The sequence below is a fragment of the Gavialis gangeticus genome, unplaced genomic scaffold (assembly GCF_001723915.1).
Source record: "Gavialis gangeticus isolate Ggan-Ray unplaced genomic scaffold, GavGan_comp1, whole genome shotgun sequence".
Lineage (NCBI taxonomy): Eukaryota > Metazoa > Chordata > Crocodylia > Gavialidae > Gavialis > Gavialis gangeticus.
Genome location: NW_017728993.1, coordinates 9,194,822 through 9,208,759, shown reverse-complemented (window position 1 = coordinate 9,208,759; position 13,938 = coordinate 9,194,822). Strand labels below are relative to the sequence as shown.

Sequence of the window (13,938 nt, the reverse complement as noted above, 5' to 3'; positions counted from 1 at the left end):
TCACTTCCCCTTCTTTATTTATTGCTTCTAAATGGGACAAGCTTTTTATAAAGACTGTGGGCTGCGTAAATGCAGATTTTTCATGGGTTGTATACATTTACGTAGCTCCACTGAGTTTGTGCTGATTTGCATCAGAGGACCTACCACTTAAACGTTCACCAATGAAGTAAAGAATCATGAGCGCCAATTAAGAAGCTGGTTATCGAGTTTACGTGATAGAATAGCCCCTCTCAGTAGTACAGTGGGACTTCCACACAGTCTGAACTTGTGGAATAAAGCTACGTGTTTATTAGCCCTTAAGTATTTTTCTTTGAATTTTGTTTTTATGGCATGCTCATACATAGATGCCTTCCTTATCTATAGTTAAGAAAACACACTGTGTCTGTTTCTGCTCTCACTGACATTAGTTTTTACACCGGTATAACACCATCGACTTCAATGGCATGACTTGTGTTTTGCTCCAGAGTAAATGAGAAGAGAATCAGCCCTGACACTTTTTTAGACCTTTGCTGATATTATTTACCCAACTGTTGATACTGTGCATTTGAATTCTCTTTCTCTGGTGATGCTTGGGTAGAGTATGCAGATAGCAACAAGTTTAAGGAATTAACAAGTTGATTCTGGATGGAACTAAGCTTTGATGCCGGCTGCTTTATAGCACTTGCTAACTCTGGATATCCGTGCTCCAAACACATCCACTGCTCTTGCAAAAGCTCCTGGATTTTTTTAACATATTGGCTTATAGGATCAGTGTCAGATGAATCCTGTTGGTCAGTGTGCCTTTCCTCTTCCATCAGGACTTGCTTTATGTCCTCAGCAGGACCCTTCTTCAAATCAGTCCCTGAATAGCTCTCTCCAGTTGGAGCAGGAGCAACACAGGACTCTGTATCATAGCTGCTTCTTTGGCTTTGATAGTTATCATGGATATGTTCATTTATTTGCAGCTCAGTGACGCATGATGTATGAACAGCAGGCTCAATATCTGTCTCAGTTCTTTTCTGTTTGTCCAAAAATGCAGTCCCTTTCTTTCTGATGCCAGCGTGAACATCTGCCAACCCCTGATCTGTATGAATTGGCATTTTACTTAGCTTTTCTACTTCCAGGTTCGTGTTGTCCACACTGCATCCTACAGATTTTGTAGAAACTGAGATATTTACATTGACACCTTTGTCTTGGGACTCCTTCAATCTGTCCATTCCTATGAGCTCAGTGTTCACTGCAGCATCGTGGTAAGGCAGGGCATTTCCATCCTGCTCACATGGCTTGGTTTCTTGGGTATTTTCCCGGCACAATTTCTCCTCTAGTTGAGCTTTTGAGCTTGCCAGTGTTTTAATGTTTCTCTCTTTTTCCTTGATCTCATCATCTTGCTGCTTTAGCACGAGTCTGATATGTTCAAGTTCCTGTGTCTTGGTGCTCAGTTGCTCCTCCAGAACAGCAATGTGTTGTTTCAGTGCTGTGACGGTGCTGAGTTCTACCATGCTGCAAACTGAAGATTCAAGACCCAAAAATTCCCCATTCTCCCTAGCCCAAACATTTCTATCTTCATTCTCCTCTGATATGCTTGGCATAACCTCATTTATGTTTAATTCTATTTCTTCATGGTTCTCATTTTCATCCAAAAGCTTGGGTGAGGATGATACATCCTTTACTAATTGTGCAAAGGTTTCCATTGCTGGCGTTTCACATTCTTCTCCTCCACTCTCCGTAACCATGAGCAGCTCCTGAACCGTGGCAGGTTGACTTGGCTGTGGAGACTGGATTTCCTTTCCCTCCTGAGGATGAGCTTCCGGTTGGTGATCCAACTCAGGAATAGTTTTTGCTTGCTCCCCAAGCTGCTTGCTTTGCGGCACAGCCTCTTTCATTTGCTGCTGTGCAATTCTTGTGTCTTTCGGGAGATTTACTGAAAGACTATCAGGACAGTTTGAATCCAGTGATTCTTTTGCAGGGCTAAAGGGGATTTCTGTAAAGCTCTTTCCATCACAAGGCTGAGGAAGTAACACCAACTGAGAAGGCTCAGAGCACTGACTTTCTTCCTCTATGTGTTTAGTTGGTGGGAGTGCGGCTGGCATGCTGGAAGCCCTCAACAGCTGGGGCCTCCCTCTACAGCCGGCAAGATCTTCTTCAGGACGCATGACCTCAGCTTGTCTGATTGTCTCAGCTAAAAGGGCCTTTCTTCTATAACTCTGCTCATCTGCGGGTGTTACAAATGGTGGCGATTCATTAGTTGTGACGAGGTGAATGGTTTCTTCTGCCCCTAATGATGTCTTCCTCTGGGCAAAGGCAGCCCAGCTCTTATTGGAAGAGGCAGCATATGCTCGGGACCCGTTCTCAGGCAGGCTGAAATTTCGAGGCAGCGTGCTGAATTTTGGCTGCTTGGCCTTCCTGTGAATATGGACCCTTCGGATAGTGTTCCCTTTCTCAATGTCATCCACGTATTTCAGGAAATCAAGGTCCAGGTGAAAGCCATATGGCGTTTCCACTGAATATGGGAGGCTTCTGGGTTGATCTGTATCCCCATCGGGTTTGGATGGCTGATCACCTGCTGAGGATAATAGAAGACGGTAAATTAAAAACATAATAATGTAAATAAATCCTGATATGTTCTCAGCGGGAAAGGAAAAATGCTCGGAATGAATCTACTTCCCTGTCCAAAGTCATCTGTCCCACATCAGCCCCAAGCCTGGGCTGGAGCTGAGGGGCGCAGTGCTGCCCAGGGTGTCTGTGGAATGAAAGAGCCGGTTGTTCGTTTGCTGATCCTGCCCTCTTGGATGAGTTAAAATAGCCTGAAGGGTAATTGTGAATTACAGTATCTGCCAGTGGCTTGATGGTGCCATTACAGAAGTGAAAGATCACTAGAAGCTCCCCTTCTTCTGGTAATGCCTTCTATACTGGCCCAGGGAGGTGGGGAGGTATAGGAGCTGTCAATCCAACCCTTTGGTGTTGGAGGATAGCCGGGTCACTAGTACTCCCCTCCACTTCCCCACCCCCATGCTGTGGTGATCCTTTATTGCTGCTCTGTGCAGGTGGCTTAGCACAAGACGGCTGCAGTGCAGCTGAGAGTCATGGCCCTCATCAGTATGCATGTTGCTGAAATGCTGGAAGTCACTTCAGGCAACACTGTAAGGCTGCCATACTAAATCACTGTGCTATTAGTTTGTATCTACAAGGGAAGGAGAGACGGAAGGGTTTGCCGTTTGTCATCTGAGATGCTAATGTTGAATCTGCTCAGAGACAGAGCCACAGAGTAATGCATACCAAACATATAATCTTGTTTTCTACAGCTGAATCATGTAATTGTTGCACTGAAGAAGCCAAAAATTGGCTAAACTCATGATTCTAATTGGCAATTATGCAAATAGCTGGCTTTGTAAGCTAAGCTACAAATTTGTCTAAGTATAAAAAGCTGCCTAATGCATGATAAATTCAGCTAAAACTACATGATGGAAACTAGCCAGGTTAGTTAAATATATTTAGTGGTTTTAGCCTCCTCAGCACCTTGAGGTCCACTACAAGTTGGACAAAGAGATTTCTGTGAACCTATAGACAAACATTATCACCCATATTATAAGGAATATTTCTAAAAGAAAATGCATTTGGCATGGCCAGGGTTAAATGGTGTAACTTAACTCTGTGCAGAACAAGAAAACTCTTTCTAAAGTCAAAGGACAAACTTCAGAAGAACATGTGTTTTAATTCTTCAGTTCAGGAAAGCCACAGTGCCATGAGATGTGTTCAGGGTGCAATAGCCACTTGTTTCCTTGCATAACCTTAGAGATACAGATGCAGCAGCAGAATCTTCCACTGAATATAAGTGGCTCTCATTAAAGTGGACACTTAACCCAGACTACTCAGTGGTCTCCTCTTGATAAAGAACATCCTGCACTGTATACTCAAACTTTCACCTCTCCTATAGATCTCTGCATGCTCTTATTTTCATGGGTACAAGTTATTAACATCAGAAAGGCAAATTGGTGAGCCTGAGCTTATACTAAAGGTCTTCTCCTAAAAAATACTATATTGATTAAAGCATCCTGTACTGATAGGCATCCAAGAGTGAAAGGGTTTGATCACTCTTCCCCTTTGCCATCTGCCTTGTACATGGGCAGCCAGGTCTAGCATTTTTAGACTCTTTTGTCTCCAAGATTTCCTAAGCCCTTTTCCAATAGCACTACAGAAATGCAGTCAGTCTAGGGTGGAAGCCAGCACACTGAAAACAGGGGAATGAGGAAGGGAAATACAACAGCGTAATGTGAAGCCAAAGACCTACTGGTTTGGAAAGCAGAAGAGGATCCTTATTGTCCACAGAGAAGAGACAAGATGTTGGTCTCTTGAGTCGTATCCGACAGCCCCAGCTACTGTGTGGTGCTCTGTCGTAAGCAATAAAACTATCATGCTTTTCCCCGTTCCAACTATCACAAACAGTCAAACCAACATGAGTGCAGGACATGCTGAACTGTATACAACCTACCCTTTTGTTCTTGAAATGGGTGTCCTTAATATATTTTGCTTACATTTTGAACAAATGTATACATTGGCCCCAGTACATACTTACACTATTTCTGGTAAGCAAACTATTTCACATTGCTTTAAACGACAAAATAGTTCCATTTAACAGCTTTTGAGGAAAAAATGCAGCCTCCATACCATTTGTTTCTTCCATATTGTGGAAGTTGATCCAATTGGGTCGTCAGTTAAACATTGTTAGATGAGTCAATAGGCCTTACTGCATCTAAAAAACAGAAGAGACATTTAGACAAAGGCTTAGCACTTACTACGAAGTTCAAGTATCCTTATGCCTCCACTTCCTGTCTGTCCTCGAGGCCCTCCATCTATCCGCAGGAAGTCTGACAATGACAGCAGTTTTTTCGTGGCTTAATAAAAGTCAGGTCTCCAGGCAGTGAAGCTGATATTAGTTACTGTACCTGGACTCTTACTTCAAGCTTTCTGTGGCCTGGCTATATTCAGAAAACACTTTCAAGCATATTTAAATAAGTACTTCCCCTCCTAATGGTAACTGTTTCTGTTTTATAAGTACATTACAATGACATCTTTCTTAAGTATTATAAAATGAGGCCTAACATTTCGGATCATTCCAAATGGAACAGAAGGAAAAGAGATGTCAAGGAAATTTGCTGTTAGATCCATGGTCGATAGCATATGAACTCTTTATCCAAAATACGTTGATTACTATGAGCTATAGTATGTCGTGTATATACTGCATAATATGTCATGTCCCGGTGAGAACTGCAAGGGGTTTAAACTATACAGAAAGGTGGCTGGTTTGTCATTTCTTTATGTGGAGTGACCGAAGGTTGAAAATTCACACTAAATGTCTGTAAGAGAAATCCCATTGCAGCTGCTCCTCGCTGAACGTCGTAGTTCTGTTCTTGAGGAATGCGACTTTAAGCGAAATGATGTTAAGTAAATCCAAATACGTCACAGTAGTTACCTACTAGCAGGCGGTGGCCAAACAACGTTATAACCGAACACTGCGCCACTTTAAACGAGGGTGTCCTCTAATAGATCAGCAACATAAAAAAAACACAACATTAACCGGGACGATGTTAAGTGAGGAGTACCTGTATTTTAGTGTATGACTGCATAGTAACTCTTTTCTAAATGGCTACAACACTGCTATATTTCTCCTGGAAAAAACACAACTCATAGCTATGCTCAGCTCTGACACTGTAACATGAATAGTATGATTCCCCATCCCAATTACTCCCCACTTTCTCGTATCCCAGGGCTGAGGGCAAGGGTACAGGGTCCCAGAAATCTCAAGAGAAGTCTGGATGTTGGGGCTGGAGACAGTTAAGAGGAGTCCGATAGGAAACCGCTGCTTTTCCTACGCTTGTCAGGTGGATCCAGGGCCCAGGCAGGAAAGGGTTGAGGAGGCTGAGGCAACTGGAGATCATCAGGCAACCCAGCCAGCTATTTGATAAATTGAACAGGAAAAGGAAGGTGAGGAACAGACTGGGGGGATTTCCCAGCTCACCCAATAAGGAGGTTGTATCCCATGTTTGGAGTTAAAACGCTCCTTTCTCTTTCTGAGCTGCATTTGTATCCTCTAAGGGGAAAAAAAGTATTCTTTATGGCCTGGGTTTGTCAGTGAGAAAAAAGGCACGGTAGCAGGCTAGAAATCTACTGCTGGCTAATTCCAGCGCCAGGACTTGCTGGGGTTCAACCCTGCTCCCAGATGACTGTATCTCTAATGGGACGTGGCTACGTAAGAGCTCCGGTCCCCACCTCCTGCTCATTGTAGGGAGAAGCACAGCAAACCCTAGCCATTCAGCGCAGGATTCAGTTCAAATTGTTCCTTAATCGCCTTTTTTCCCCTTAATGTTTTGCCTGTGTGCGGCCTTAAGCATTTGACCCAGATTTTTAAGTCTGTTAATAGACAGGCACCAGCCAGCTTCACTGGCTTATGACCCATGCTGTGCCAATCGCTCCGCTCATGCTAGCACCGTTCTCCTCTCTGCTGGGCCACTGTTCATGCAAAAGGTTTCTCCTGTGCAGCATCCACCATCCAGAACAACCTTCCTGTGTTTTCTTCCCTCGTTTAAATTCTCAGTGAACTTCCCATCTAGTTTTCCTGCTCTACTTGGTATCTATTAAACTTCTCTTCCTATGGGATTACTTTTGAGTGCAACTATATTCTTTATTCTAGGTTGAATGTAATAGGCCATCCAGAGAATGGGCTGGGTGCTGCTGGTATCCCTGTTTTAAAAGAATTTAAATGAAGTTGCCCAGATACACGGCCCTCAGCCGAGTGACCAGAGAAAGAGCTCGACATGTGCTGTAATATCCTACCAGGGAAGTTTTAAAAGATCTAAATGTTTGTACGAAACCACTATTAACTGGCACCAAAATTAGCACCGCAGTAAACAGGTCTATCATCGCATATAGGCAAGACAGCCTGCTCTGAGGATGGTAATATAAAGGCAACGTGAGTAGTCTTAAAAACTAGTCTAAAATTACTATCGTATTGATTTGTAACTGAATAGCAACACTGACAACCGACAGACAAGTCATTTATGGACCCTTTTTTAGTGCTGCAGAACTAGCTCACAACAGCATGTTTTTGCTGCATTTCAACCAATATACTCCTGATGTATTCCCTAATTAACTCAACTTTTTTTTTATGAAAGGCAACGACTGCTGTTTCTCCCTGCCAATACAAGCACGTGGCAAAATGAACATTAAACTCTTTCTCAAATGTTTTTATTTTACTTCCCAATTACAGGCAATTATGTAGTGATTATGGATCCTACCCACACTCAGAACAGTTCTGTTTCACTTTTTTGGATCATTTATTTAAAAAAAAATCCAATCAATAGGATGCTTTTAATATTTAGATAATTACAGCTAATTGGCTCATTTATTGGCTTAGTTCCACTTTGCTAGTCAAAGCTGATATTATTACTTTTCTCTTTTGACCAATCTATTTCAAAATCACCTCATAAAACACCATTGAATGTACCCTACCAGATTGCTGATGGACTTTCATTCCCTCCAGTGTCATTTGTATGTGGTCCTGATGGCTAACAGCCAACAATGTGGGTCCTATTACCCCTGCTGTCCGAACCAGTGCTCTCCTATGACTAGCTAGAATAAACACTAAAAAAAGAAAAGAAATTTGTCATAATAAAAGGGGCGAATTATGCAACTGGCTTTCACAATAGCCTCCAAACTGTCTCAAATCTAATTCTACCATATATTTTTTTTGGCAAGAGACCAATTAGGCGAAAACAAAATGCTATTTAATTTCCACTGAAATCTCAGGCAGGCTGATAAAAGTCCAACTGGTTTTAACACGCTGTCTGATAAGGGGGAGAAAGAGCCCTCACGTAACACTTCAATCTCTGCTCCATACAAAACTTGAGGGAAGTCAGATCCCGAGAAGAAAAATCTGGTAGCTGAAAAGGTCGGAAAAGGACAAATTCCAGCTGCGAATACGAGCGCCGGACACAATGCTGAGGCTGTGCAAGAGCCCAGCTGTGGGCCGTGCTACGCACCCTAAGACTGCGGCCATCCCTTGGCATGCCTGGATTCCCTTTGCCCTTACAACGGCGCAACCCAAATCTGCTCCTCGTGTATCGTGGTGCAAGCCTTCTGAAGAGCAGCTCCGGGGATTATAGATTAAGAAGGCTCATGCCACAGTAACAGTATGCTTGGCCTCTAATCTGGGGACTAATCCACCATCCAAAAGAAAGATTCCCACCCCACTGACTTTGGATCAGGTCCCTAGAGAAGCCATTTTGGGGCCTGAGAGACTATCTCGACTCAGTGCTTGTTTGCTAGCATAAGTAAGAAACTCATTTAAAGTGCATCCTTGTTCCTGAGAGGCAGGACTAAACTCAACAGCTCATTGCACATATGCTGCTGAACAGCTTCCAGCTTGGTAATGCCCTTCGGTTACTGCCAGCCTGGGTCAGATTTGGACTAATGACCTGGTTCTGCATTCTGTTCTCCCGAAATAATCTCGCCCCCTCCATCATGGATTTCAGAGGTTCAGTAAAGCCGGTTCCCCCCTTTAGTAAATACTGTATCCAGGCACCGTCAATATAATCAACGAATATACAATGACAAAAAGAACATTATGTCTAAACTTGTTAAACTGACCCTGTCTCAGGTTTTTGTATTTGCAGACTTTCCCTCTCTTGTACAAGGGGGAGGAACACTGTATTTTAATCTCCAGGCAGACAGCACATCAGCATAAATAGCATCTTTGATTTTCAGTTTTACTACAAAGAACAGCCCCAGGGAGGATGAATCCATATTTATATTAAAATACTTTTCACGAGGCAAGAATATGTGGAGAAATGGAAATAAAAAAGTCAGATATTTGACAAGGTAATAGTGTAGATTGAAGTACTTTCATTCCCTTGAGCAACCCATTTGGAATGACTGTGTACTGTCTTTTTAAAAAGCCAAGTCGCAAAGAGTATTTCTTTACAGTCTCATTTAACCCTTCATTTACTCTGCATCCCTTTGCATGACACAGTAAGACCCCCCCCGCCGCCGTCCCCATCAACAATAACAAAAGCAGTACCTTCTCTCCGCCTCCACAAGATTACAGCTGCAAATTAACTGAATCACAGAGACTAGTAGAGGTAATAGTCACTCTAGAAAAGGTTTCTGCTACTAGTTTTACATATTAGAAACATTTAACCCTGTGACTGTAAACAGAGTTCATTCCCGGTAAATCACACATTAACAAAATCTCATCAACTATATCACAACATTTTTGTCCTTGCCTGTCATTTTCTCCTGCATTGCAGTAGCTGGATTTTTAGCACTTCATTATGAAAGGAAAACTATCATTAAAAGAGTACATTGCCATGTTACCTTCTCATCCTCCCATCTACAAAAAGCCAGAGTACGGAAGAGCTTATCCCTTTTCACAAAGGTATCTTTTTCAGTGCTGAGAGGTAACAGTTATACGTTCAGAGCAGCAAATGTGTGTTTTCCAGCTGTTAAAAAAGTTGGTCAGCTGATCAGTGACCTTGCTTGAAAAGCAAATACAAGTTTAACTAAAACAGAAGGAGGGAGACAAAAGGTTCATTTTCTAGTAAGCTAAGCACAGTTCTTACTCTGAACCAAGCTTTTGAAGAAAGTTAAAGTCGGATCCAAAAATTTAGTTGCTTTCTATCAGCAGCACGTACAGTCTCCCGAAGCACTAAAGGCAAAATGCTGTCTAATCAACAACAGACTACATTTATCTTCTTTACCAAAAGGAGGATTATTTAAAAATCAGTCAATAATTAACTATGCAGTTCTCATTATATCTAATGCTTTGCACTGAAGTTCTTCCTAGATGACACAGACCTTTCTACTGAGCTTTGCTTTGCATTCTGCAGCTCGGCTATTTCAGACGCATCATTTACTCTACTTCGCGCTTCTCCCAACAAACATAAAAACAGTCGCCGTGATTAAAGGACAGAAGCTTTATTAGAAATTACAGGATGCCTCCACGTTAATAATTCATTTGCCTGAAATCCTCCCCCCACCCCCAATAACTTAATGAGTTATCTCAGAAAGATCTTATTAGGAATTCACTATTTTGTCTATGGTTTCATATTCCTCTAGTTACACCCATCAATTGGCTGTTCTGAGGAGCTGATGAAAAGGCAGTGAATCTATTTAACAGGACAGGAAAATCAGCAAAGCATCTGCTGTAATTACTGAACATACCACTCTATTGATTCAACACCCCAGTGAACTGCAGGTCATCATGTGGCAGCTGATAACTGCAGCAGAGACAGAGGACTTCTGGAGGAGCAAGCAAGAACCTCTTAAAATGCCCAGTAATTGAATGGAGGCACATTTAAAACTCTGATCATCCATCTCTTGTTGTCGCAGTTATTGTTAGCAGCAGCAGGATACAGTGGTAACCAAGGAGTGTCGTAGCATTGCTGTTCCCAGCGCTTAAGAAAAACTGTGCTGTGCTACCCAAAGGAAGGAAAGGTAAGGGAGGATCAATAAAGGCAGAAGAAAAGCAGTTAGTCTAAGTCATGCAGGCAAAATAAAATACTCAAACATTTTACCTTGGATTTATCAGTGCAGAAATCACAGTCAAAGCAGCATAAAACACTGAGGAAAGCAAAAGGTTTCAGAGATAAAAAGAAAGACCCAATGAGTAACTCTCCGGTCCTGAGATGCCATTGCAAGCATGTTAAAGGGAAAGATTCTTTTTCTAACCAACATTTGCAATAAAAAAATACAACTCCCCAAGTTCTGGGTAAGACATAGTTTGTAAATTGGAAAAGCACTGCAGTATGCATTATTCAGTGGGACATATTTTGCACCAACTGCTACTACAGCATCTGTTAAGATGAAACCAGAAAAACATTTTCTAGTGAAAATTGGATCTTTTGGATCCTGAGCTGTAACATAATTTTGGTTTTCAAATGGTCAGTTTTCATTTCCTAACACGCCTTTCAATATAGGCATGGTTCCTGTAACAGAAGCCCTACATATTGCTTTTTATACGGCTGAAAAAATTCCACGTCCCAAGAATGAGAGAGACAAAGCCCTCTCGGTTTGCACTGATGGACTTAAAAAATGAATCAGAGAAATAAAGGACTAGAGTGAGATTTAGCAACCTGTGCAGAGGAAAAGGAGGTTATGGTATGTAATTCATTACACTGCATTACCCCACAGTGATAATCACAGGTCATATATTTTGATTCTTTGTGCTCATTTTTAGTGACCCATGCTGGTTTAGCTGTGCTGGCCCAGAAGGGAGTTCATTCAAAGTTTCCCTACACTTGCTTCTACCTGTCCAGTCCTTGCTCACCTGAGTTAGTAGCAACCTGGCAGAGGCTGCTCTCCATAGTACTGTAAAGTAAAAGGTGTGTAACCCACACAAAGGAGTTAAGGGTACTTTTCTTGCTTGCCCATATGGACACAGAAGGCAAGTGATGTGCTTTAAGCTAACTAGTAGGAGTGTGTGAAGCAGGCCCTATTCAATTTGTATTCAGCCCAAATCAAGGCCAGTGATTCGATTAGTTGATTCGGATCACTGTCCCTGATTCAATTTGGCTGAATCCAAACCTGAAGATTCGATGCCAGTTTGAAGAATCAATGATTCAGACATAGACACAGCTTTAAAAGTTTTTCCTATATACCTTGAGGTTTGTGAATACTGTGATGCTGGGGTGGATGGAGCGTCCCACAGGAGTGCGGGGGGACCCCAGCAGGATCGGTAGCAAACCTGGAAGTGGACTGGAAGTACTTCCGGTCCACTTCCAGGTCTGCCGGGGAGCATGCTGGGCCCCCCCTACCCTGTGCCCCTGCTGCTCACCAATTGGCCATGGGGGGATGCCGGGTGCCCCCCTAGACCCAGGAGGCACCAGTTGCCGAACCGGGAAGGTATTGGGGGTGGGGGGGGCCCGCACACTCCTCGGCAGACCCAGAAGTGGACCAGAAGTGCTTCTGGTCCACTTCCAGGTTTGCTGCCGAGCATGTGGAGGTTCCTCCCGCACTCCTGCGGGACGCGTCATGTGCCAAATTTTTCCAAATCTCTCCAAATTGATTCAGAGGGTCCCGATTAGATTCGAAGAGATTAAAGGGTCCTCTGATTCAATTCAAATTTGGAGATTCAGCCACCAAATCGGGCCGAATCTCCACCAAATCGAATCTGGGACCAAAGCTTTGCACAGCCCTACTAACTAGGAAGGTGGGTCTGCCTATGGAGACTGGGAATGAAGTATGGAGGTTTTTTTGCAATCTGTCCTGAGTCAGAATGAACAAATTGTAAGAGTTTCAGTCAATACTTACGGGCTTCTAAGTGGCCCAAAGTCAAGTATTCACTCGTATCACAAAGCAGGCACCAGAGTGAATATTAATAGGTCTTCTCAGCAGGTTGACTAACGACTGCCTAGCACTGGAGCCTTTGGAGGAACGCGATTACCTTGTGGGGAAGATTTTCACCTTGCTGGGCCTAGACTGTGCATGCTTACAGGGCTACTTTTTCTCAGAACTGTGAATCCAGCCCCTCATAACCACCGTGTTAACTAAGGCACACAGGTAAAACAGTGGGCACTGCAAGTAAAATGTTGGGAATGTAATCAGCAGAAAGACAGACATGTCTGATCATAGCCTTCTCCTGCAAACCAAGCTACTTATGCTTCTTAAATCCTGTTGGAGCTCATGGAATATTTATGTTACTTCTGAAGGCGATGCTGATTGTGCTCACATCCTACCGGCGCAGCCAGGAAGGAATTTCACTCTCATTTCTGGATTCCTGTTTTTCTATTTGTGAACTTGCATAGCATGTTGGTTTAAATCCCCTGGTCTTGGCTTTTCTTATCGCACACCAAAAAAGGGAAAAGTCAGCAAAGGAAAAAAGAGAAAGAAAATAGTAGATTCAAGTACTTCAAGGCCTGAATATAGCTGACGAGATAGTAAAGCTGAAATTGAGCTACAGGCTGCCCATGAAAAAGTCGGTGTAGAAGGAAGATGAAAGAAGAAAGCTATTGTGATCTTTCTTCTGTCCTCATGTGTCCAGCAAAGCCTAAGAAACAGCAGGAGACAGGAGTGGCCAGAAGACATACTGGATTTAACACAACTCCTGGGTAGTCTCCATGGGTGGGTTCCAGATGCCGCTAAAGACAACGGCTTCAAGCTGCTTCCCCCCATCTGCTGGAAACCCAGAGGGAGAGCATGGAGGGCCCACACCACCTGCTCTGCCTTATGATGAGTCTGCTGCCAGGAAAAGAGGCCAGTCTGACGCAGAGAGATGTCATCTAAACCATCCTGTGCCAACTGTCTATGAGGAATCCAGTCCTTGGTGTTTCGAGTGCTACCAAAAATTGCTCTATCTAGGCGGTCTGCTTGATTACACAATAAACCAGCAGAGCTATTGTTGCAAGCAGACACACCAAGAATATGTATGGCCTCTCAGGGAATATTTGTTACACATATTTTCAATTCTATTTAGATATGCGGAGAAAAAAAATAATGCATTTCCAATCTGTTGAGTTCAGCAGCACAGGAGGGAAGTCAACTGTGCGGTAAACTCAGATGAGCTGAAGTACAGAACAATGCGCAGCCAGGGAGAGGCACGAACAGGAATTTCACTTCAGGGAGGAAGAAGAAAAAGCTTGAAACATAGTGTTGTTATGTAAAACACACTCTGGTTAGAAACAGCCCTTTGTTTTGACTGCAGGTTTTAAAAACTGGAAATACCTTAGTTTTTCTGCCTGAAAGTCATCTTCATCAATGTTGCTACTACGTACCACGTTCCAAAACGTACAAACAACCCGGGTTCCTTCTCTAGGACACTTCCAACCTAAGGCCCCTAGCCAACAAGTACTTACCCACATGCTTAAGATTACTTAAGAGACCATTACTTATGCTTAGGAGAATACCGTCAATAGCAGCACAAAATCAATGAAATTACTCCTGGTAGGAAGGTTAAGCAGGCATGTATGT

General features: G+C 43.0%; 1 protein-coding gene across 3 annotated transcripts in view; it reads right to left on the bottom strand.

Moving 5' to 3' along the window:
• KANK4 (KN motif and ankyrin repeat domains 4) overlaps positions 1 to 10,674 on the bottom strand; it is a 57,203-nt gene extending 46,529 nt beyond the window's left edge. Inside the window, exons 1-3 of one of the 3 annotated variants that reach the window (XM_019501195.1) lie at positions 10,548 to 10,674; positions 4,645 to 4,729; positions 524 to 2,542 (exon numbers count right to left, since the gene is read on the bottom strand). In XM_019501195.1, coding sequence (XP_019356740.1) covers positions 524 to 2,542; positions 4,645 to 4,660 — 2,035 coding nt within the window. In that variant the 5' untranslated portion in view covers positions 4,661 to 4,729; positions 10,548 to 10,674. Of the gene's footprint in view, positions 1 to 523; positions 2,543 to 4,644; positions 4,730 to 9,348; positions 9,572 to 10,547 lie in introns of those variants that run through there. The other 2 variants (XM_019501196.1, XM_019501194.1) reach the window with 2 other exon arrangements.
• Between the last annotated feature and the right edge of the window lie 3,264 nt (positions 10,675 to 13,938).